General features: G+C 34.8%; 1 protein-coding gene across 1 annotated transcript; it reads right to left on the minus strand.

The window, feature by feature from the left end:
* Positions 1-20033: 20033 nt before the first annotated feature.
* LOC131939278 (uncharacterized) lies at positions 20034-21801 on the minus strand. The gene is made up of 2 exons (XM_059297494.1): positions 21718-21801; positions 20034-20648 (listed from the first exon to the last, which is right to left on the minus strand). The coding sequence occupies exons 1-2, from the start codon at positions 21749-21751 to the stop codon at positions 20077-20079; spliced, it is 606 nt and encodes a 201-aa protein (XP_059153477.1). The 5' UTR covers positions 21752-21801; the 3' UTR covers positions 20034-20076.
* Between the last annotated feature and the right edge of the window lie 1448 nt (positions 21802-23249).

The following is a 23249-nucleotide window of genomic DNA, read 5'->3' on the forward strand; positions in this document are numbered from 1 at the left end:
CTTCGTAGCATTTTCCAAGGTAAGATATAAAATCCGGTAAGCATTTAGTTAACGTACAGGACTTGGTTATTTCAACTAATGAATACTTTAAGTCATCTAGGAGACAAACAGCCTCTAACCATCCTGAATTTTTCACCTGCTTTGAAATCTGCAACATTTGCAACTGTAAGGTCGACCTGCTCTTAATGGAAAATAATACTCTGAACAGTGTTCTGGGCGTTTCCAGGGAAATGGTCGCGTTAAAACAAACAGAACAGAAGTGGGTATAATGTATATTTTCTGGAGAAATCTGCGTGCTAGCATTCATGTCGTCACTCGAATTTTTGCATATGGTTTTGTTATTTTCGTCCAGTCGTCCGATGCGTGGCTTTTCTATAAGTTTACAGAAATGAAAGACTCTAGGTACGCATGTAGCGAAGTCAACACTCAACTGAAAGGGTGGAAAGTAAACTAATTCATCCTCACTAAGAGACTTGCCGTTATTTTCTATTGTTAATCCATCGACAATTATACTTCTAGGTACCAGTGGTTCCCAGTACTGAAATCTGGAAATGTTTCTATTATTACATTTATAGATTGTAAAGTTTTTAAAAGAAAATCCAGTATCTATTTCAGTCAGAGGCCTGTTTCTGATAGCGTGTAGTAGATGATAATAGTTACTCAAAGAGAATCCCGGCTCCGTAGAATTGAGGCCAGGAGTCGTCTCGTCTGTATCGTTGAGTGAGCTAAGGGTATCATCCTCTTGTGGTATGTGATATAGCCTCGGGCAAGATGAGATGTAAAAAACTTCAGACATCGAACAGGTGACCTGCAGTGGGACTAGATCTGCATAGCTCGATAACCCAGCCTTATAATCATCGGGACAAAACTTGACGGAATCAAAGCAACAAGTTTTGTACACAACGCATGTACTGTGGCAAGAGCATCTAAGATTACCATCCCCACATCGCTGATTGCAACTTTGGATTTGACAAGTCAAATTGAATTCGCCCCAGACTCCCACGGTCATGTGGACAACACAATAGAATACGAAACTATCCGAAAAGATTTTCATTGTTTAAATTTAGTCCCATACAATAAATTAATTTTCTGTTACTGTTTAATACAACACATTCTCTGTAGACGTTCTAAGCAAATTTTAATCTTTATACAATTGTTTATGCATTATATAAGCTTATCAAACCATTTTTAACATTTTTTGTGCCAGGAGATATTCTTTTTGTTTTCTTAATAAAAAGCGATGAAGATTTTCAGTGAAAATATTTTTTGTTATTGACTATCGATACCACACACGGTTAGTAATTAAAATAATGATTGAATTTTTTTTTTTTGATTAGGCGGTGCGCTAATTTAAAAAAAAATCAACGTAAGTGATATAGGTATAAAAAAATGAGTACACGCGTTTTAATATCAAGATTTGTATGCACTAAAAAGGAGAAAATAAATTATTTTAATTTTAATATTTAATAATACCGTACCGTTCCGTTCCGTTCCGTTCCGTTCCGTACCTTACCGTACCGTACCGGACCGTACCGTACCGTACCGTACCGCACCGCACCTTGCATCGCATTGCATTGCATTGCATTGCTTTGCTTTGCGTTGCATTGCATTGCATTGCATTGCATTGCATTGCATTGCATTGCATTGCATTGCATTGCATTGCATTGCATTGCATTGCATTGCATTGCATTGCATTGCATTGCATTGCATTGCATTGCACTGCACTACACTGCACTGCACTCCACGTTTTTTGTAACGATAATCATTAGCAGTGCTTGAACAGATCATATTTTCTAATTATATTCTTCTCAATATATTGTTCAACAGATTGGTTGCGTATTAATTAAAAGTAATGATCGCAGTTGAATATTAAAATGTTTTTGTTTTAACGCATTTCGGCGCGCATAACACATAGCAATGAAAATATTTTTTGAAAGTAAATTAAAATAATACGGATAGTAATTAAACAAATTCGAAGATTGTTTAATATTAAAATAAAATACATATTTCACCATGTATGAAAAGTCACGAAGACAGTACAAATAGACTATGTATTTTATAATATAACACATTTTCTGAAGCTGTTTCCAATTGGTTCTAAAATTTTCTTGCCAGAAGACATATTTTCAACCAAAATTAAATATTTTAAACATTTGTGCAATAAGTACAAAATTACTTCCGGTTTCATAAAGTCTAGAAATAACCAAAGAAATGATTACTAGTACAGGGGTTGGCGTGGTCGAGTCGGTAAAGCTCATGGTTGCTAAACCGAAAAGTCTCGAGTTCAAACCCTCGGGCAGATGAGGCTCGTTAGCTGGTTGGACAAAGGCTATGAAAGCAAATCTTAAAAGAAAAGCAAGCTGATATAGGAGTCAATAGCCTCAATGGCGCATAACCAGTTGACACGTATCCTTAATTGTGATGGAGGCGTGGTCGAGTCGGCAAAAGCTCATGGTTGATAAATATGAAAAAAGTCTGGATGTCAAAATCTATGGCAGATAAGGCTCTATCTCTTCCAACATTACTAGTAATATAATAGTAATTTAGCACTTTAATTTTAATTTGGATTAGTAGAGTCGTTCGTTATTGTTAATTGTAATGTTTGACGGGATTTACTACAACACAGTTAAGTATTGGCCATGTAATCCTTCGACTCTGATTTCAGTCCGCTTTTCTCTCTTGATTACCTCCAACAGCTTTTGTCTATCGAAAAACAAACTACAAGTCAGCAGTTGTTTGATTTGGCAGCTTCTCTCCTAGATGGTTTGCTGTAACCAGCTATCGAGACACGTCTGCTCGGGTGATTCGAACTCGGGATTTTTCGGTTTAGCAGCCATGAGCTTTACCGACCCGACTACGGTTATGTTTTTAAAAAATCAGGTATTTAATTAGCGAAAAATACTATAACACATGTACCATTATATATTTCAACAACCTCGATCAGTTATTAACGTAATTAAATATTGTAACAAAATAAAGTTTATATTTTTTTTACCAATATGTTTTATGCATCAATTACTAGCCGTCTCGGCTAGGCGCCGTATCAAGGCTTTTGATTGAATGGAATTCGATTGCCTTAAATTAATTTTTACTCTTTTTTGATGATTCACAAATGTTTGATTTGAACGTTTCATTTGCTAAGAACGTTATTTTTGTTGTAAGTGAATTGTGTTCATTAAAACAATTATTCTTTAGGTTGACTGACCAATCTGTTTTTAATACAAATATAAAAGACAGAAACTTTTTATAAATGGCGTGTTATTGAAAGTACAACATTCCTTTTAAAATTGAAATTATTTTTATCTGATGAAAGTTAAAATTTTTATTACACCATAAACTATGTAATAGAAACCTACTTTTAAAAAAAAATATAAGATATTGTTGCAAATATCTCGTATGTTATATTATAATCAATTAATTATTAAATTGAATCAGGCGCGTCCGCCGGCGCCACGGTTGTGTGCGATTTGGTGCCCGGGGATATACTGTCAGCACTAGGAGTTTATGTTTGTTTTTAAGTTTGTGTTTATGTTCGCGTATGTTTTCCTTATTTTCTGCGTTTATGTTGGCGTTTGCGTTTGCATTTATATTTGCATTTGCGTTTAAGTTTGTGTTTATGTATTAGTTTATATCTGCTATTGCATCATTTGATTTTATGTTTGCGTTCATGTTTGAGTCATTGTTTGATTTTTTTGCATTATTTTCTGTGTTATTGTTGGCGTTCGTGTTTTTGTTTATGTTTGCGTTTATTTTAGCGTTTAGGTTTCCGTTTAATTGGTGCGTTTAATTTTATGCGTTTCTGATTAAGTTTGCGTATTTGTTTATGTTTATGTTTACATTTTTGTTTGTCTTTGCGTTTGTGTTTGCGTTTGCATTTGTGTTTACGTTTATAAATGTGTTTACGTTTATGTGTTTGTTTTAGCGTTGATGTTTCCGTTTGATTGGCGTTTGTGCGTGCGTCCAAATTAGCATATAAACATTTAATTGGAAAAGTAAATATATTTCCTAAGCAATGTCGGGTATATACTGCTTATAAAACACACAGGGTCCTTTATACAAATAGGGTTTCACAGAGTCCAGCGCAGAGCCTTGCCGGGACGGCTAGTTATTACAAAAATAGAAAAACTTTCATTTTCAAAAAAAAATGTTTTATTTTAAAAAGTGAAATTTTAAAATTCTAGCAAAATAAAAACAAAGCGATTAAAACGAAACACAACATTAAGACAGAAAATAAATGCTACATATATAAGGGGCCTCCTTGGTTATTTATATGTTAATTTGGAGATCTACACAAATTCAGTTATTTAGATGTGTGTTTTCATTTTTGTTCTTAGCTAAAATTATTTAAAGTACATCATCTTCTTTTTGCTGTACTTAAGTTTTATCTTGAAAATTGATTGAGATATTTTGAATGCTTTTTATTTATCTGCATTGAAAACATTACCCAAATCGCGTTTCTTTATATACAAATGATTTAATTAACTAACGTCGATGGTACACGAAAAGTCACTGTCGTGAGAGTGAGAAGATTAAAAAGTGTAAAAGACAATACATTTTAATACCAGTACATTATAAATAATGGCATAAATTAAATGTTTAAAAGAAGTGTTGATGGTGTGTGTTTTATTAAAATCTGTAAAACATTTTGACTTTAGATGACGGGTTAAGTTTTCAGAATTTGGGTTGTATGCAAGTCCTTCGATACACTGCAAGGGTGGGATGGAAATAGCAGATGCTTGACGTAAAGAATAGCAAAACGAAACCTCTCTCGCCCCTTCAGAAATATGATCGTTGCCCGAGTTTGACACACTGACAGATGTAGAGTGAATTTTCTGATACGGCTTATCAATGCGAATTCCAAAACATTGCTTCATTGTACTTTCGTTACTACTAAATTTCATCTGAAATTCCTTAAAAATCGTTAAGATAGACATCAACGGAAGTACAATTTTGTCGTAAATATTTGCCTTTTCCTTTAAATATATTCTAATTTCGACAACAGCCATCAACGTGTTTGTCCTCGTGTCAAAGATGATATTTGTTTCTGTTTCCGTAGTCTCCACGTCATGTTCAGGGTGCATTAAACAAACAAACAACTTCGATAGATGATGGTGTAGTGATAAGCAAAGTCTAAACTCAGAAAGGGAAAGTGCAATTTCTACAACCCATTTCTCTTTACATTTCGCGTCCGAACGTAAGAATAATTTTTCTTGGCAGCTTTTGAATGTACACGTATTGTTGCCATTGCTAAACATGTCATCAAGATGAAAACCTTCCCCAATCTGACAAGTAGCCTCGGACCATCCAGCTTTTTTATCACGTCCCTCGCCCAGTCTCAAAAGTAACGTTGTGGGATTTTGAAGAAAAAACATAATTTTTAAACGCATAGTTCCAGAACCAAAGCCTCGTGAATTATTCGCGAATTCCTTATGGTTCCCGCTACACAAAGCACAGAAGAGGTTGCGATATATTATGTTAGACTCATCCGACACATATGATGTTGATCCACTATATTTCTCTGTAATAGAAATATTTACAGCCTTGCTACATGTTGAAACTGCATGTGGGAAACATACTGGGTGGGAAACTTTCAGATCTTCTGGCTTTGAGTAATTCAAGGAATCTATAGAAAAATTCCCATCTTCGGGTTTTACATAAAAGGAACTAACTGCCATAGTTAGCGGAATGACCGGATCCCAAAACCTGAAATTTGTTTTATTTCCCATGTTACATTTGTAAATTCTCACGTTCTTAAACACAAGTCCTGTATCTAAGTCAGAGACTGGTCTGTTATCTAAAGCAGCCTTTATATCTTCCAACCTTAACAAAGAGAATCCCTTCATGTGTTTAAAACTCTCCGTCACATTGACGCTTGGGGTTGTCGAAATTTTGTCAAGGAGAAGAGATGGACTTTGGTCTCTAACCACAGACACGTCAGAAGAATTCGGACACGATGAAATAACGAGGACGTTGTAATTCGTACAGGTCAACCCTAGCGGGATCAGATCTTTGAACCGTGTAAGGCCTTCTCTGTATGTTTCTGGGCAGTCCGTTTCAAAACGTTCACAGCAGTTTTTATATACCAAACAATTGCTAACATAATAACAGGTCTCATAATCATAACTTCTGCCACAACTTTTGCGGCAATGCCGAATATAAGAAAGCAAATTGACGTTAGTAATCTGAATTAAAACTATAACTAATGTTAACAGCAGGCGCTGAGTTAAATTGTTAAAAGATTGCATTTCTCTTGAAATATATTTAAAAAGCAAGAGCATCTTTCACGATGCGTACCACAACACTTGAAGTTACTTCGAATTATGAAAGGACAATTCACAAGTCTATAAAGTATTACAGTTATGAAGAATGTTTAGGCGCGTTGGTTGTTCAATTAAATTGGAAATAATTTTTTTTTTTTGTAATTTATAATTTAGGTTGTATAAAAATAAAAAGAAATTTCTTTATCTAACTTGCGTTATTATATATAATCCGAATTGAAAGTCAAAACGCAAAACATTTTTTTTCACTTTTTAAGATAGTACTTTAAATTCTGTTCCCAACATTTATTTCAGAGAATCTGAAGGCAGAGTTAGGCCTACGTTTTCGATAAATTAGTATGACATTTAATCTGAAAGATAAAATTAAAAACGGAATACAAAAAATGGAATACAAATATCATATTACACTAGCTTTACAAATGAAAAAGGGCTTCGTTAAGCATTGTATGAACATTTTTTGGTCATTATCCAGACCAATAAGTTTTTCTTCAGTTGCATAAAGACAGAATATTTAAGATAAAAACATTATTTTAATGAACACAATTAAATACAGCGAGCTTTGTTGGAATAGAAAAGTGTATTAGACGAACAGTAAAAAAATATAATATACAGTAAAAGAAAAAAAGGTAATAGATTTGGTGTACATCAAACTTGTTAAAACGAGCTTGTTTCATACACAAAATTTCAACATAGTATATGATACATCAATCATATACCACTTTCTTTAAATCAACAGATTCTGAAACGCTCGTCTGTTGAAAAGCTATCTTTAACATAATCATAATTTATGTGGTCACCTTTTGGCGCTAAGGGAATAACCACACCCCTCTATTTTTCTCGTTTTTTTTGGCGACTCCTCCAAGTTGCGTCCATGACTTTCAGATAGCTTGTGATTCACTCACAAGTGATCATTTTCGAGGTTTTGGCCCACCTACTTTCATCATTCAAAAGGTAATCCAATCTAATTCAAGTTTGGAAATATTGTTTGTTGGTTTGCACATTAGTACTTGTTTGTATTTCCTTGCCAATAGTATTTTACCGAATTCCCCCCCCCCCCCCCCCATGACTTTGCGTTATTTTTTTCCAAGTCGCTTGATGTTCAATATGCGACGGAGGTGTTTTTTAAACTGGCGTTTGTTTGTGTTTGTTTTACTCCCCACGAATCAGAACCATAGAGGTGAATGTATTACACTTTGCTCTAGGACAGTCTTATTTCGTAAAGCGTAAACTTCACGACAGTGCTGAGTGCATGAAAGTATAGGGCCTACCTGGTCGTATTCAATTATATAACAAGTCTTTGAAAAATACTTGAAGATCCTCTAATCTGAGTTTCTATTTGTCAGGCTTTACACTTTAGAGCCTGCGTCAAAATAAACAAAATAAATACAATTTATATACTATTAGTTAGCCATAGTTCCCACTGGGAGCGGTGTCACCAACAAGTTTTCGCTTAAACTCGATCCTGGACCAGCCATCTAAATGTCAAATTTATCTTATCAAATCGAGGTTTTCCTCATCAGTCTTTTTAATTATTTCACCTTGTGGTTTCGATGGGATGGTCTGTCTTAATAACTTGGTTTGTGCATTCTCAGGTTCCCCCAGAACAACCAAGGACAGAGGGTCGAGAACATGCTAGGTACTGGCCGCCATGATTTAGTTTAACAAAAGACACAGATACACCTCTTTATTAAATAAACAACATACATAGTTAAGTTTTAAAAAAAAAGATAAAGCATAAAATAAGATAATAGTACTCAACTATTCAATACCTTGCCAAGCTAAGTTTTTGTTGTAATGATATTCATTAACTGCAAGAAAACATATCATTAAGACCCTAATTATACTTTACCTAAATACATTTTCAAATCAGATCCATTACATATTCATTAAAGTTAATGATCTGCATTTAATGAATATTAAAATATTTCATTTTTAGAAGTGTTTTGTGTTTGCGTATTATAATGCAATGGATACATTAAACTTACATCAAACAAAACATTGTTAATTAAGATTAAATTACGAAACATGCTTAGAAGAATTTCTAAGTTTGTTTATTTTAAAATTTAGTGATTTTTACGACGCATGAAAGTCACGAGCAAAGTATAAAGTTACCTAAACATCATGTTGATGATGTTTCATTTAAAAAAAATCTTAGGAGAGTATATTTCAGGACAAATGATATCACGGGCATACATATCTTTGCGACAAAATATCTCAGGACAAAATAATTCAGAACATAATATATCAAAACAAATGAACTCACAGACAGATCTTAGAAAAAAATATATATCAGGGTATAGTATATCATAAACAAAATATCACAGACAAAATATCTCAGACAGAATATCTCAGACAAGATATCTGTTTGCAAAATAACTATAATATTTATTCAGATAAAAAATAAACAAGAACATTTCCCTATAAACATTTTTCCATGTATTCTTTAATTTATGTTTGGACATACAAACATATTTTTGGAGGCATATATAATTACAAGGCTTTACTGTGACGCTAGGTTCTGGTTTGTTCCATGGAAATGATAAGAGCTATGCAACTTCTCATACATAATACTCTCGATTCTAACCCAATAGTCCTGCTTTATGTACATGTTCGGACACATCATCCTTAGCCTTTTTCCTTTCTCGAATACAGAGTATAGAAGAATAATTGTAATAGTGCCAAAAATCGAAATGGAGATTTTCAAAAATCTCGACGTTTTAGAACTCCCTGAGGTTGCAATCTTGTCAGTATGTTTGTGTGTGCGTGTCAGTTAGTCTGTCTGTCTGTGAACACGATAACTTGAGTACCGTTAATGCTATGTTAAAATACAATATAATATATAAGTATAATATCAAATTTGTATTTCTGTAACATGTTTTCAGCAATTTCCGGTAACCGGAAGTGGAACTTATTCTACTTTCATTTTTTCAAAAGTCTACAACTGCTACAGTTAGAAAAAAATCGCTTATATGCAGAAGACCCAATACTCTGTTTTTTGACAAATGTTGAATAATTTCCGGTGACCGGAACTAAAACATTACCATATTTCCGATTTCTCAAAAAAAAAAGCGGAATGTATATTTAACGTAATTCCTCTATCTTTATAAAGAGTCTGTTTATTTAAAACGACCGAGACCCCCCCCCTCGATCAAGCCGGGTACCAGACGGTATGACGATGTTCCGCGGCTGATGGTGGGGGAAGTAAAGCCTGGTGAGAGCCTACGGATGAAATGAAAAGAAACTCTTTTTTTTTTAAATTAAGTATTTGAAAATTGATTTTTTTAAATGTCTATATCCCAACGACCCTGGATTTGCCATTCCCATTAGTGTTATCTAAGAATATTCGAGAAAGCTAAGGGGAGATCACTCCCAAATTATTGAATACTTATTCTGAACCCTATTGGTTAAAACATATTATGTTATTGCCCATTTGCTCACTTGCCCTCATTACTAGTTCTAGTTATCATATTTTGTCCGGACCGTTAGGATGTCTACATAATAAATATTTGCGTATATTTTTAGTGTAGTGCCCTTTTTTACCTTCTCGTATATACGAAGTATAGAGAAAGTCTTGTAATCGTGCAAAAAAAAAAATCGAGATTTTTGTAAATATCGACGTTTAACCCCTCCCTGAGTTGGAAAAACATAGTTTTGCAATGTTGTCCGTATGTCTGTGTGTATGTGTGTGTGTATGTATGTGTGTCTGTAAACACGATAACTTGAGTACCGTTACAGCTAGGTTGATGAAATTTCAAATATAAGTATTGTATCAAAATCGTAGATCCTTATCAACTTTTGAGCGATTTCCAATAAACGGAAATGGAACTATTTCTACTTTGAATTTTTCAAAAGCCTATAACGTGAGTACTATTTGAAATAGATAAATGAAATTTCACTTGTAAGTAAAGGATCTAATTCTCTGCCTTCTACCAAATTTTGAGTAATTTCCGTTGACCCGAAGTAGTAATTTTCGTTATTTCCGACTTCTCAAAAAACGCATGTAAATTTATAAAGTACTTATAATATTGCGCACTACTATGCACATTTTGTTTTGGCGTTCGCTTGGTGCGCAATTCTTTTTTTCTATGAGATTCTCCAAGAAGAGAATTATATATATATATAGATTTATCCCCCTGGGTAATTACATCATCCCACCTCTTATGCAGAAGAACCCTATACCTAACCACAAAACCCAATCACAGCTAACCTTACCGCTAACATCAATCATAACCCCAACTCTAAACCTACATTTAATCCTAACCTAAACCCTAACTTTAAACCTAGCCCTAGCACTAACCTTAACCATATCCCTAACTTAGCACTGCCTAAAGAGGGGGAGGGGGGGGGGTAATAGACTGGAGGGTAATTGCTCCGGGGGTAATGTAAGAGGGGAGGGTAATTTCATGCTCATTTATATTATATTTTATATATATATATATATATATATATATATATATATATATATATATATATATATATATATATATATATATATACTAGCTGCATACCCGTGCTCCGCCATGGTAAATCTTTTTTAATGTACCAACTTAGGAACAGAACAAAACAAAAACAAACACAACCACAACACAACCAGAACCACACATCAACACAACCACAACAAAACCACAACACAACCACAAAACAACCACAACACAATCACAACACAACCACAACACAATAACAACATTAGAATCACCACCGAACAACACGCTTTCCTAGGTGTCCGCGCCCAAAGAGAGCGTTTCCAGCAAAAAAAAAACGACACAAAAACACAAACACAAAAAAAACACAACCACAACCACAACCACAACACAACTACAACACAACCACAACACAACCGCAACACAACCACAACACAACCACAGCACAACCACAACACAACCACAACACAACCACAACACAACCACAACACAACCACAACATTAGAATCACCACCGAACAACACGCTTTAATTGGCGTCCGCGCCCAAAGAGAGTTTTTGCAGCATAAAAAACAAATACAACCACATTACAACGACAACACAACCACAACACAACCACAATACGACCACAAAACAACCACAAAACAACCACAACCACAACACAACCACAACACAACCACAATACATCCACAACACAACCAGAACACAAACAGAACACAACCAGAACCCAACCAGAACACAACCACAACCACAACACAACCACAACACAACCACAACACAATCATAACACAACCACAACACAACCACAACATTAGAATCACTACCGAAAAACACGCTTTGCTAGGCCAGGGGTCGGCAACCTGCGGCTCGCGAGCCGCATGCGGCTCTTTGGATGTCAAGTAGCGGCTCTCGAGTTCCATGCGCAAAGATTTGGAATTATTGTATTATTTTATTTTCAAAACCCATAACGAATTATATACTGTAAAGAAACACAAGTTTAAACATAGTAAAAACACTAATCAGCGAGCAATGAGATTAGGTGTAAGTAGAGAGTATTCGGATAGCTGACTGCAGATTGGGCACCAAGCCCAGCCCCACAGCCGTGCAATGCTTGCCACTTCCCAAGTGCCGACTTTTTTAAATATCGTTAAATGGAGAATGTTATATTATTCAGAATGCATTTCCATCTGTCAGTACTCATTAATTTGACGTGAGTGACGTAGTTTTTTTTAGTTATTAGCTTCCTACTTTTGAACCGGGTACTGGACAGTGAGGGACGAGTTTACCTAGCGTTCAGTGGGGTGAAAGATAAGCCTGGTGAGAACCAAAGGACAGAAGCGATTGATACACGGTAATCAAACCGATATTAAAGCCAGTTAGTCGGAGTTTGTCGAGTTGATGCTTACCTGGCTAATGGGAGACACCCCCTGGGCCGGTGATGTCAGTAAAGAAAAAAGGTTAAGAGCTTCTATGGTGGATTGGGATAGTCCTGTAGTTTTATTATATGATAACTATGTTTATCATAACGGAGCTAGCTAATATAATTTAATATGTTTTGTGCGAAACATTTGTATGTTTTTATATGAATACATACTATTTCATATTTAAAGCTATTTATTTTAAATTTAAAAAAAAAATTATTTACCTAATTCTAATCAAATACCAAATATTGAAATAAAAATGTTAGTGGCTCTTTAAAAACTGGAAAATGTTGTAAATTGTTACTTTTGGCTCTTCCGTCTCAAAAGGTTGCCGACCCCTGTCCTAGGCGTCCGCTCCCAAAAAGAGAGCCTTTCCAGCATATAAAATTAAAGTCACACAAATGGATCCTACTCTTTGACTTATAATAAAACAATGCGATGCAAATACTATGTTCTTGATGTTCTTTGTGGCATATTCTGAGTTGTTTGGCTCGAAATTCTTATTTATCTAAACATATTTTCTACTAACTTTTTAAATTATCATAAGGTATTAAGTTAATGTAATATATTGAGATTATCTATATATATAATTCTCTTCTGGGAGCCGTTAGAAAACAAGCTGCAAGCGCGCCTTTGCAGTCCCCTCTCTTCCTCTCTATCACTATCATTACCACCCCCACCACACCCCCCACATGATCTGGTGAGCTGTGGTTCACTCTAAATGTTTACAAATCGTATCGCCGGGTTCGTTGACGGCTATTAGGGGCAGATAATTTAGTTTGAAACGATTTTAAACTTACTGGACGTAACTAAGAGGAGGCTGCTTTAACGGGGGGAGGGGGGGTGTAGGGTAGGGGTTGGGGGAAAGGAGGGGGGTTAGTGTTTTAAAGCAAATATTTTCAGTGGCAGCATCGGTACTGTCGAATTCACAAATTATGAATTACTGAAAAGTAGACAATAAAACAACTAAATAGCGGCGTATGATACGCCGCGGGACAGCTCGTATCGTTTTAATTTTCGTTCATACCTTCTGAGTTTTCTTGCATTTTCTCTCGGCTTCATTTTTTAATCAGTACACTTTCTACTTTTGATTACGCTTTCAGAATTTTCCATTACCTTAAAACTGTGTTATTGCCCCTTAGGCAACATTTTCTGTCAGCGTTCTTCCATAACATTTTCTTTTTTTTTGTTTTGGAATCAATTGCTTATTTGAGATTACTGACACACCATATGCAAGAACGAAAATATATTTAAAAAATAAAAACAACTAAAAACTTAACGATATTCCTAGGTTCGAAAGCAGAACTCTATTTGCTTCGAGGAATGAATATATTCTCCATTTAATAAAATTAATCTTATCTAATCGTTTCTCATTTAAACGTTTCTCATTTAAAATGTCTGGAACTTTTAGTCGAAACCATTATTTTAAATTATTAATGTTTGAAATATCGATTATTAAGTTCGTAACTGCAATTTCGCGAGGGATTTCAGCTAACACAATTAAGTATTATGTATTAATATTTTACTCGCCATACAAGCCGTTGACTCCGATTTCAGCCTACTTTCCTATCTGGATTTGCTTCCATCCAAGTAAAAACTAATTAGAGCAGATATAATTAAGATCATATTTCATTGTTCGCTGCTATATTTTATACTGCATTTAAAAATATTATTTTTACTATTATTTCTTTAATTTTTACTTTTTCTGAACAATAGATTTAATAGTAAATTATGGGTCTGTGATATATAGCTGATTATTTCTTCAACTTTGATCAAAGGTATTGCTTAACCGTACAAGGACTCTTTGTGTTCAATAACTTTAGAACAAGATCAAGACCCAAGTTTACATGTGCATATATGATAAAATGTAAATGTCATAAATAACATTTACAACGGGGCAATTAAGATTTGACTAGTTTTCGAAACACATTGTGTTTTATAAATTTCATTTTAGTTTCATTTTAATTTTTTTTTTAGGAAAAGCGGTTTTAAACAGTTTACGAAGGTCCTAGTAAATTAAATATAAAAATGAAATTATTGGAAAAATTAAGAAAGCCTTTGGCATTCCAACGGTTAATAATAGTATTACAGATTAACGCTTCGCATTATGCATCAACCGTAAGATATTGTTTTCCTTGTGATTCTGACCGTTTCAGTATCTGCTCCTGCAAGAATATGTGTTTGGTACATAAAACATGCTGTGAAAATTTTGAAACGGACTGCCCAGAGAGCTACAGACAAGGCCTTATACGGTTCAAAGATTTGATCCCTCTTGACCAGACGTGTACCAATTACAATATACGGATGATTTCATCGTGTCCGAATTCTTCTGACGTGTCTGTGGTTAGAGACCAAAGTCCATCTCTTCTCCTTGACAAAGTTTCAACAACCCCAAGCGTCAATGTGACGGAGAGTTTTAACCACATGAAGGGATTCTCTTTGTTAAGGTTGGAAGATATAAAGGCTGCTTTAGATAACAGACCAGTCTCTGACTTAGACACAGAACTTGTGTTTAAGAACTTGCGAATTTACAAATGTTACATGGGAAATAAAACCAACTACAGATTTTGGTATCCAGTTGTTCCCCAAACAATTGCGGTCAGTGAGTTTCATGTCAACGATTTTTCTGATACTGTTTTCACGGATTCTTTGAATTTTTCACAGCCCGAAGATGTGGAAATAAGCAGAATTTTTTGTGTACAAAAGGCAGTTGAAACTTGTAGTAAGGCTGTCAATATCTCTATAGCAGAAAAATGTCTGAGATAGCAGAAAAATGTCTGAGATCTAATGTATACGTAGCTGTAAATAAATCCTTGCCGTCACAAATTATTTACCGGAACCAATATTGTGCTTTATGTAATGGAGAGGATTTGAAGGCTCTCCGTTTTTTTGAATTCACGGATATCAAGAAACCATCTTTTGAAATATTATTTTATTTACGAAATCCAACTACGTTGGTTTTGAGATTGAAACAAAAATATCCCATCGATTGGTACGAAGCTTCGTGTCCACTTGGTAGTAGTATTCAGTTGGATCAAGTTATCAGTGATGGTAGAAATACGTGCAAAATCGAAAGCTGTCCAAAGGGACTTGTCATGGGTCCAGGCGGGATCTGTAAAATGCCGTGGGCTTTAGAAATTGCACTCAACATTTCAGAGTTTGGACTTTGTTTATCACCCAACCTGCGTCTATCAGAGTTATTCGTGTGCTTACTGCTCACTATCCCTGACCTAGAAGTTAGGGTGAGAGAGGAAACATTTTTTTTCGTTGCAGTAAGAACGAATGCAATCTTGGCTGTTGCTAGTCTTTGGATATACCAAAGTAAACACGAAACGTTCATCAAAGACATCGACCGTCAGTTACTGTTGGTCGTGGCGTCTCTCAAAGAATACCAGATGAAATGTTTTAATACAGACTCTGGGAAATATGAACGTCATTGTCACCGCCTTGCCAAGCTGTGTCGAGAGTCACACTTTGTAAATTTCTCCAAGCTGATCCACAGAGAAACTGTTTTAGTGCATAAACCCGGGAATACTTTTGAAGGTTTGAGCGACGTGTCATACTGTTCATCCGTTTCCGAAAAACATACAAAATTTGGGATGGACTGCTTTAATGGTCTGACATACAACCCCAATTCAACCAACATCACCCGTCTTCTTAAGTCAAAATGTTTTACTGTTTTCAGTCGAGCTTATCCTATTAAGATATCACTTAAAATTTTTATTGTTTTAATTATTTTTATCTGTAATCTATTGTATTGACTAGGACAGGGGTCGGCAACCTTTTGAGACAGAAGAGCCAAAAGTTACAATTTACAAAATTTCCCAGCTTTCAGAGAGCCACTAACATTTTGATTTCATTTATTATATTCTTATAATTCGCAGGGAGCGATTCGATTTATAAAATTAAAAGTCGATTGCTGATTGACTCCGTTCATCCGATCGCCATCAACACTTTGGGGAGTTGATTAAAGCACTCCTGGGGAGGTTTCTGTAAAAACTCCTGTTTTAATTTCGTAAGGGCGGCGCCCCGGAGGGTGCGATTTTTCTCTATATATGTTATATAAAAAATAAAAGTCGGGTGTGGTTCGACACCCTCAATCCGACTGCCATGAAACTTTGGAGAGTTAATGAGAATACTCCCGAGAATATTTCTGCGAAAAAACATTTCTGTTGGGTAGCACACGGGAGGGTGCGATTTTTGTCAATACACGGTTTGGCGCCCCAGAGTTCCAGAGCGGGTAAGGGGTACTAATATATTCAGCAGCAAAACTGCAACAGGCACAGCCGCCGGCACCACGTCGATTGTGCGACCCGAAGAGCCCCAGGCTCACCTGTGAGCAATGTGGCGCCTACGTTTGTTTGCAAAAAGGCTATATACTAAGGACACGATTGTCAACAATCATCGTTGACTTAATCGAATCAGGCAGGTGGTGATTTGTAGCCCCGGGCTTACCTGTGAGCACCATGGCGCCTACGTTCATTTACGATACAATGAGTTGCTGTAGTCGCTAACTAAATCAAATCAGGCGCGTCCTCCGGCGTCTCTGCAGGGTGCAATTTGGCACCCAGGGCTATCTCGTGAGCACTACGCGCAAACTTTATTTTTAAGGAGCACCCTACAATATTGATAATGCGGCACACGACATTCGATGATTAAACCGAGCTAGGTGGGGGGGGGGGGCCTGTACGTGGTGCCCAACGATAGTGGAATCTGGTTCACGAGAGTGCCACTTTCCATCCCTGACAATTAGGCGGAGAGGGATTAACGGTGATATTACGTAGCGTGTTGGGTGGTATTGTAGGTAAACATGTGTCCTGATGAATATGATCCAAGCACAGGCGTTGTTTACATTTAAATAACTCAGTTTTAGAAAGCAAGGAAGTACATTGAAATAGGGAGTAACTAAAGAATAGAATAGCGAGTGTTTACTATTTATATTTATTATTGTAGTGTTTATTACCGTGTGTTGTAGAATAATATTTGTATGCGCTTTGAAAATAAAATAATTATTAATATTTGTGCATGGAGCTGAAGAGCCGCACCTTGACATCAAAAGAGCCGCATGCGGCTCGCGAGCCGTAGTTGTCGACCCCTGGACTAGAATAATATTTGAACTACTAGAATTCGAATTTTAAATAATAAATATTGTAAAATTATTCGCAATATCATAGTCAACCTAATGTTTGTATACGCTTTGACTTAGTGTAGTAGATACAATTAAAAGTCTACAAAAAATTTACAATGAATTATCATACTATACGAGCATTAGAACTGTTCGAATGTGTAATAAATAAATAAATAAATACGTTACATTGATTTTTAAACAGGGCTACTTTCAGACATTTACTGAGGAGGGGTGAAAAGCATGAAAGAAATAATTGCAGAAGATAAAAGCAAGCATTAACGTGGTTTTGTAAAAAAAATAATTATTTTTCGAATCTTCTAATGAAATAGAAAACTCAGTTTTTATTGTTAGGTTGTTTCTTTATCAAATTTAAGATTTAGTGTTAAATGTATGTATATTTTATTTTACTCGTTTACGTTTATAAACCTTTCAAGATTAAATACCTACGTATTTTCTATATTTTTAGAGTGTCTTTCTTTCAATAGTTATTCGCCGGGGGTGCAATACAATGCAATACAATACAATACAATACAATACAATACAATGCAATGCAATGCAATGCAATGCAATGCAATGCAATGCAATGCATGCAATGCAATGCAATGCAATGCAATGCAATGCAATGCAATGCAATGCAATGCAATGCAATGCAATGCGATGCAATGCGAGGCGATGCAATGCGATGCGATGCAATGCGATGCAATGCAATGCAATGCAATGCAATGCAATGCAATGCAATGCAATGCAATGCAATGCAATGCAATGCAATGCAATGCAATGCAATGCAATGCAATGCGATGCGATGCGATGCGATGCGTTGCGATGCGATGCGATGCGATGCGATGCGATGCGATGCGATGCGATACGATACGATGCGATGCGATACGATGCGATACGATGCGATACGATACGATACGATACGATACGATACGATACGATACGATACGATACGATACGATACGATACGATACGATACGATACGATACAATACAATACGATACAATACAATACAATACAATACAATACAATACAATACAATACAATACAATACAATGCAATGCAATGCAATGCAATGCAATGCAATGCAATGCAATGCAATGCAATGCAATACAATACAATACAATGCAATGCAATGCAATGCAATGCAATGCAATGCAATGCAATGCAATACAATACAATACAATACAATACAATACAATACAATACAATACAATACAATACAATACAATACAATACAATACAATACAATACAATACAATACAATACAATACAATACAATACAATACAATACAATACAATACAATACAATACAATACAATACAATACAATACAATACAATACAATACAATACAATACAATACAATACAATACAATACAATACAATACAATACAATACAATACAATACAATACAATACAATACAATACAATACAATACAATACAATACAATACAATACAATACAATACAATACAATACAATACAATACAATACAATACAATACAATACAATACAATACAATACAATACAATACAATACAATACAATACAATACAATACAATACAATACAATACAATACAATACAATACAATACAATACAATACAATACAATACAATACAATACAATACAATACAATACAATACAATACAATACAATACAATACAATACAATACAATACAATACAATACAATACAATACAATACAATACAATACAATACAATACAATACAATACAATACAATACAATACAATACAATACAATACAATACAATACAATACAATACAATACAATACAATACAATACAATACAATACAATACAATACAATACAATACAATACAATACAATACAATACAATACAATACAATACAATACAATACAATACAATACAATACAATACAATACAATACAATACAATACAATACAATACAATACAATACAATACAATACAATACAATACAATTTTTAAAACAAAGTTTTACAATTTAGCTTGTAAATTAAAATCTGCTTGCTTATGCTTTGACTTAAGTCACAATGTCTGCTTCAACTTAATTACGCCGTGTTAAGGTCTCCCTGCAATTCACTACACTGTTCTGTTTCATAGTAAAACAAATGAAATGTTTACCATTCTCATTGTTTTTTTTAATTATTCGTACACTAAATAAGGTTGGAATGTGAATTTTATTTTAATATTTGAAAATTACCTTTAGATGTGTGCATGGACAATTATAACCCACGCTATTAATAGTTAGAATATATTATAGGGCTATCGTATTAAGCTCATAGTACGATCTTTTCGTCTTTTATGAATTTTACTGCAAGATGGATTAAGTCATGGACTGGATAAGTTTTGCAATACAAAGCAATTGCTGTAAGTTTTTCATAGACCGGTCCTTATCCGGACAGTGTTCAAACGTTAATTAAAAATTATGTAGCAAACTTTTTTATTCGAATAAGTTTTAAATTTAAGGGAAACAACTCATGCACTATTTTTGACAAAATTCCAAATAGTTTGGCTACATTCCCTTACATTAAGGCATATTTTTTGCTAATGTAGTTTAATTTGTTTCAGGCAGGAAAAAAAAACCACAAATAAATTTTAGATTGGCCTATCCACTCTTCTGCTAACCGTAACAGGCAAATGTAGTTACTGTTATTTATTTCATAACTTTACAACATAAGTTGAGTTCTAAATATTTTATATCTTTATCTGCATCACGTAATTATTTTACAAACTGATTTTAATATTACAATATTTAGAAATTTATATTAATAATTTAAGACATCATAATTTGTTTAGTTAGTTTTATTTCACAGCAAATAATACATGACTTTATCCCACTATAACATTGCTAGACGGATAGCAAATAGGAGGCAGAGATCGGCTCATTGTGGAGTTTATTACATTAGCGGTGTACGCGTCGCATTTTTGTAGTTCAGCCACATAACACTCGTTGCCAATACGTAAACTGTTGCAGATGTCGTCATTGACGGATGGCGTCGGTGTAACGTGAAGCGAGGCGTTTATTTTCTCTGTAACACAGTTACTGACGGCCACGTAGTGATGGTCAGTCGTGGCCACGCAGGTGAAGCTGAACAGGGGGTCATCGCAGTAGGCGAACCTGGTCGGGTCGTCGACGCTGGGCACCATGTCCAACATGTAGCAGCGGTCGTACTCGGCAGCCACGCAGGCGCCGGCGTCGGTGTAGTTTTGTTGGCTGTTGCAGAGGTTCTTGTAGTAGGCGGCGTTGGTGGTGATGACCCAGTTGTTGGAGATGTTTCTCTGGAACTCGTCGACGGGAATGTTGTGGGTGGCGTAGCAGCGCATGACGGCGGACTGGAGCATCTCAGGGGTACAGCTGGGGAGGTCCGCCTGCGCTGGACAAAGGAAGGCTGACGCTGCAGCTAAACAAAATGAATAGAGAAGTAAAATATATTTTTTTTTAAATTTGTTCTTATACCAGGTAAGACAGAAACAAATATAATAAGCAATTGTTTACTTAGGTGAATACGGGGAAAGAATTATGATAACGTTTTATTTTACCTCAATTTTATATTTTTTTAAAAGCACTAAAACTGTAAGTCTATATCACTTTGATGTTTATAGGATCGTTAACTAAATCCTTTTAACCTACGTAACATTCTCCCTTCCAAAACCTAACATTTAGTTAAAAAGAATCACTAAAAATATACTTTAACCAGTTTATGTAAGGTAAATTAAAAAGTATAAAAATAGTAGTTACATTTTTTGTTCTATAACACTACACAAAATGGTGGGGTTTAGCACCTGTTTTTAACTCTTGAAAGTCATCTCATGGTTTTAGTATAGAGGGCTATTGTTTGACCAACAAATTCCTAGTGTGTCTTTGCTGGTGTGTGTGTGGTTGTTGTGGAGGAGGGGGGTTGTTTATTGTGCGCGTTTGGTGGGGAAGAAATTGAGAAATTTGGAAAGAGAAGTCAGCAATTTTTGAGACAGCCACCCCACATGCCAACAAAGCCCATCTACACTGGTTTGTTTTTTTGAGCGGGGGTTTCAAGTTGAAAATTATTTTCTTAATCGAAATTAAATATTGTTGTAACATAATTGACGTTGTTTATGGAATACTATAATCACCTACAGATATTAAATACAAAACATTTTATCAAAAACTTTTTTTAAATATTTTTTTTGTGCTCAAAAAAGTCTTCTTTACCAAGGTCTAATCAACAAAACGAAGTCCAAAAAAATCAGACACCACTAGCCAAATTCAACGAGGCGGTATGCAAAGCTTACCTAGCACCTGTCAAAAATGTAAACCTTAATTGTAATAATATCAAATAAATTCACGTCATGTGGCAACCCCACCCATTCTTCCACCAATGCATCAAAACATCTAAAGCCCATAACCCAACACTACTCTGTAAGTTACGTGTTCAATGATTCCAGTGTCAATCGTTAAGAGCCAAATGTGTTACAGGATACATCAAAACTCACCCAAGAAGACGAGAATAGTCCCAAAACAAAACATTTGAAAAGATGATTGTGTACACAAGATCTGCTTGCCCTTTACGTAATACCATGTTGACCTGGTTAAATAGTATTTAACAGAGAACAGATAAGAACGGTTTTCCCAGCCTGCGACTCAGAGGCGGAACAACCATGCCGCTTGACCCCGCAATGCGTGGTAGATGGGGGGAGGGGGAAAAGGAATCGTTCTGGGGACCCAATTCCGACAACAACAAAAAAAATGAATTTTCTTTTCGTAAATAATGTTTTTTGTGCACATTGTTTTGTAAAAGAAAAAACTGATATGCTACAGCCGCGAAACAAACATACATTATTGTGTAGAAATCTATATTCTACTAAAAGTCTCCTTTGTTTACATGTTTGTGTTTTTTGTTTGTTTGTCTCTTTGGTTACATGAGAGCATCTACACTATGTGTAGAGCAGTAAAATATGTATCTATGTAGAGAATAATGTTCTTTTTTTTAGATGTGAATGATAAAGTTGCCTTTCGAGACTTGGCGGGACAATGCGCAGGTTAAAGTAGAGTTCACCTGTTTCTGTGATCTTAGCATATGAAAGGATAGTGTGGTCAGACCCATGCTCAGTTGAAATCGATGGGTTTTTTAAAAGACAAAAACATGTCTGAGGTGTGATGTCTTTTTGTATGTGGGGTTTGGCTTTTTTAAAAGTTCTTTGATAGTGGGGAGGAAAGAGGAAAGATAAAAATCGTCAAACAAACGTGACGTCATTTGATATGACCCCAGAATTTCAAGAATAACGGGTAGTCTAGTATATTTTAAAAATCTACATGAGCTATAGAGTGAAAATTAGGTAAACGCTCCCACTGCTTTTATGACTTACTGCCCTTCTTAGTCTAATAAATAAAGCTCTTTAAAATAGTTTTGTACTAAGTAAATTAAAAAGCAATTTCATCTTTTAATTATTATCAAAATAAGACATATTAAAGAATAGCATAGTTATTAAAATGAAGGTATTCAAAATTAATAATAAACATACAAAAACAAACCATTAAAAAAAATTCAAAAAAAGCATAAGAAAAATCAACCTTACGTATTTATATATTTTTTACCAGCTTACCTGATATAACATTTTTCTTTTCACAATTTCCGAACAACTTGAAATGCAACACAGACATCACGATAGCTTCGGGTTCTAAATAAGTTTATATATATATATATATATATATATTATATATATATATATATATATATATATATATATATATATATATATATATATATATATATATATATATATATATATATATATATATATATATATATATATATATATATATATATATATATATATATATATATATATTGGGCCTAAATTTTGTTTTTGCGGGAGAGCCTTATTTTCTATTTCCGCCACTGCTCAACTTGTATGTACTAGATGTGTCTGTGTGCAGAATTGGCCCATGGACCTCCATGTAAATATCAACAGCTGTCAGAGTGTCTAAAGCCACGAACTAAAGAACTTACTTTCACTCATTTTTG

Source organism: Physella acuta, unplaced genomic scaffold (assembly GCF_028476545.2).
Source record: "Physella acuta isolate Inbredline_101_S28 unplaced genomic scaffold, ASM2847654v3 ptg000018l, whole genome shotgun sequence".
NCBI lineage: Eukaryota > Metazoa > Mollusca > Gastropoda > Physidae > Physella > Physella acuta.

Bases quoted from the DNA above. Each gene is read 5' to 3' on its own strand.
- LOC131939278 (XM_059297494.1), bottom strand. From the start codon at position 21,751: ATGTTTTGTTTTGGGACTATTCTCGTCTTCTTGG. The intron at 20,649-21,717 runs GTGAGTTTTGAT...CATTTTGTTTAG, and splicing joins GACTATTCTCGTCTTCTTGG to CTGCAGCGTCAGCCTTCCTT.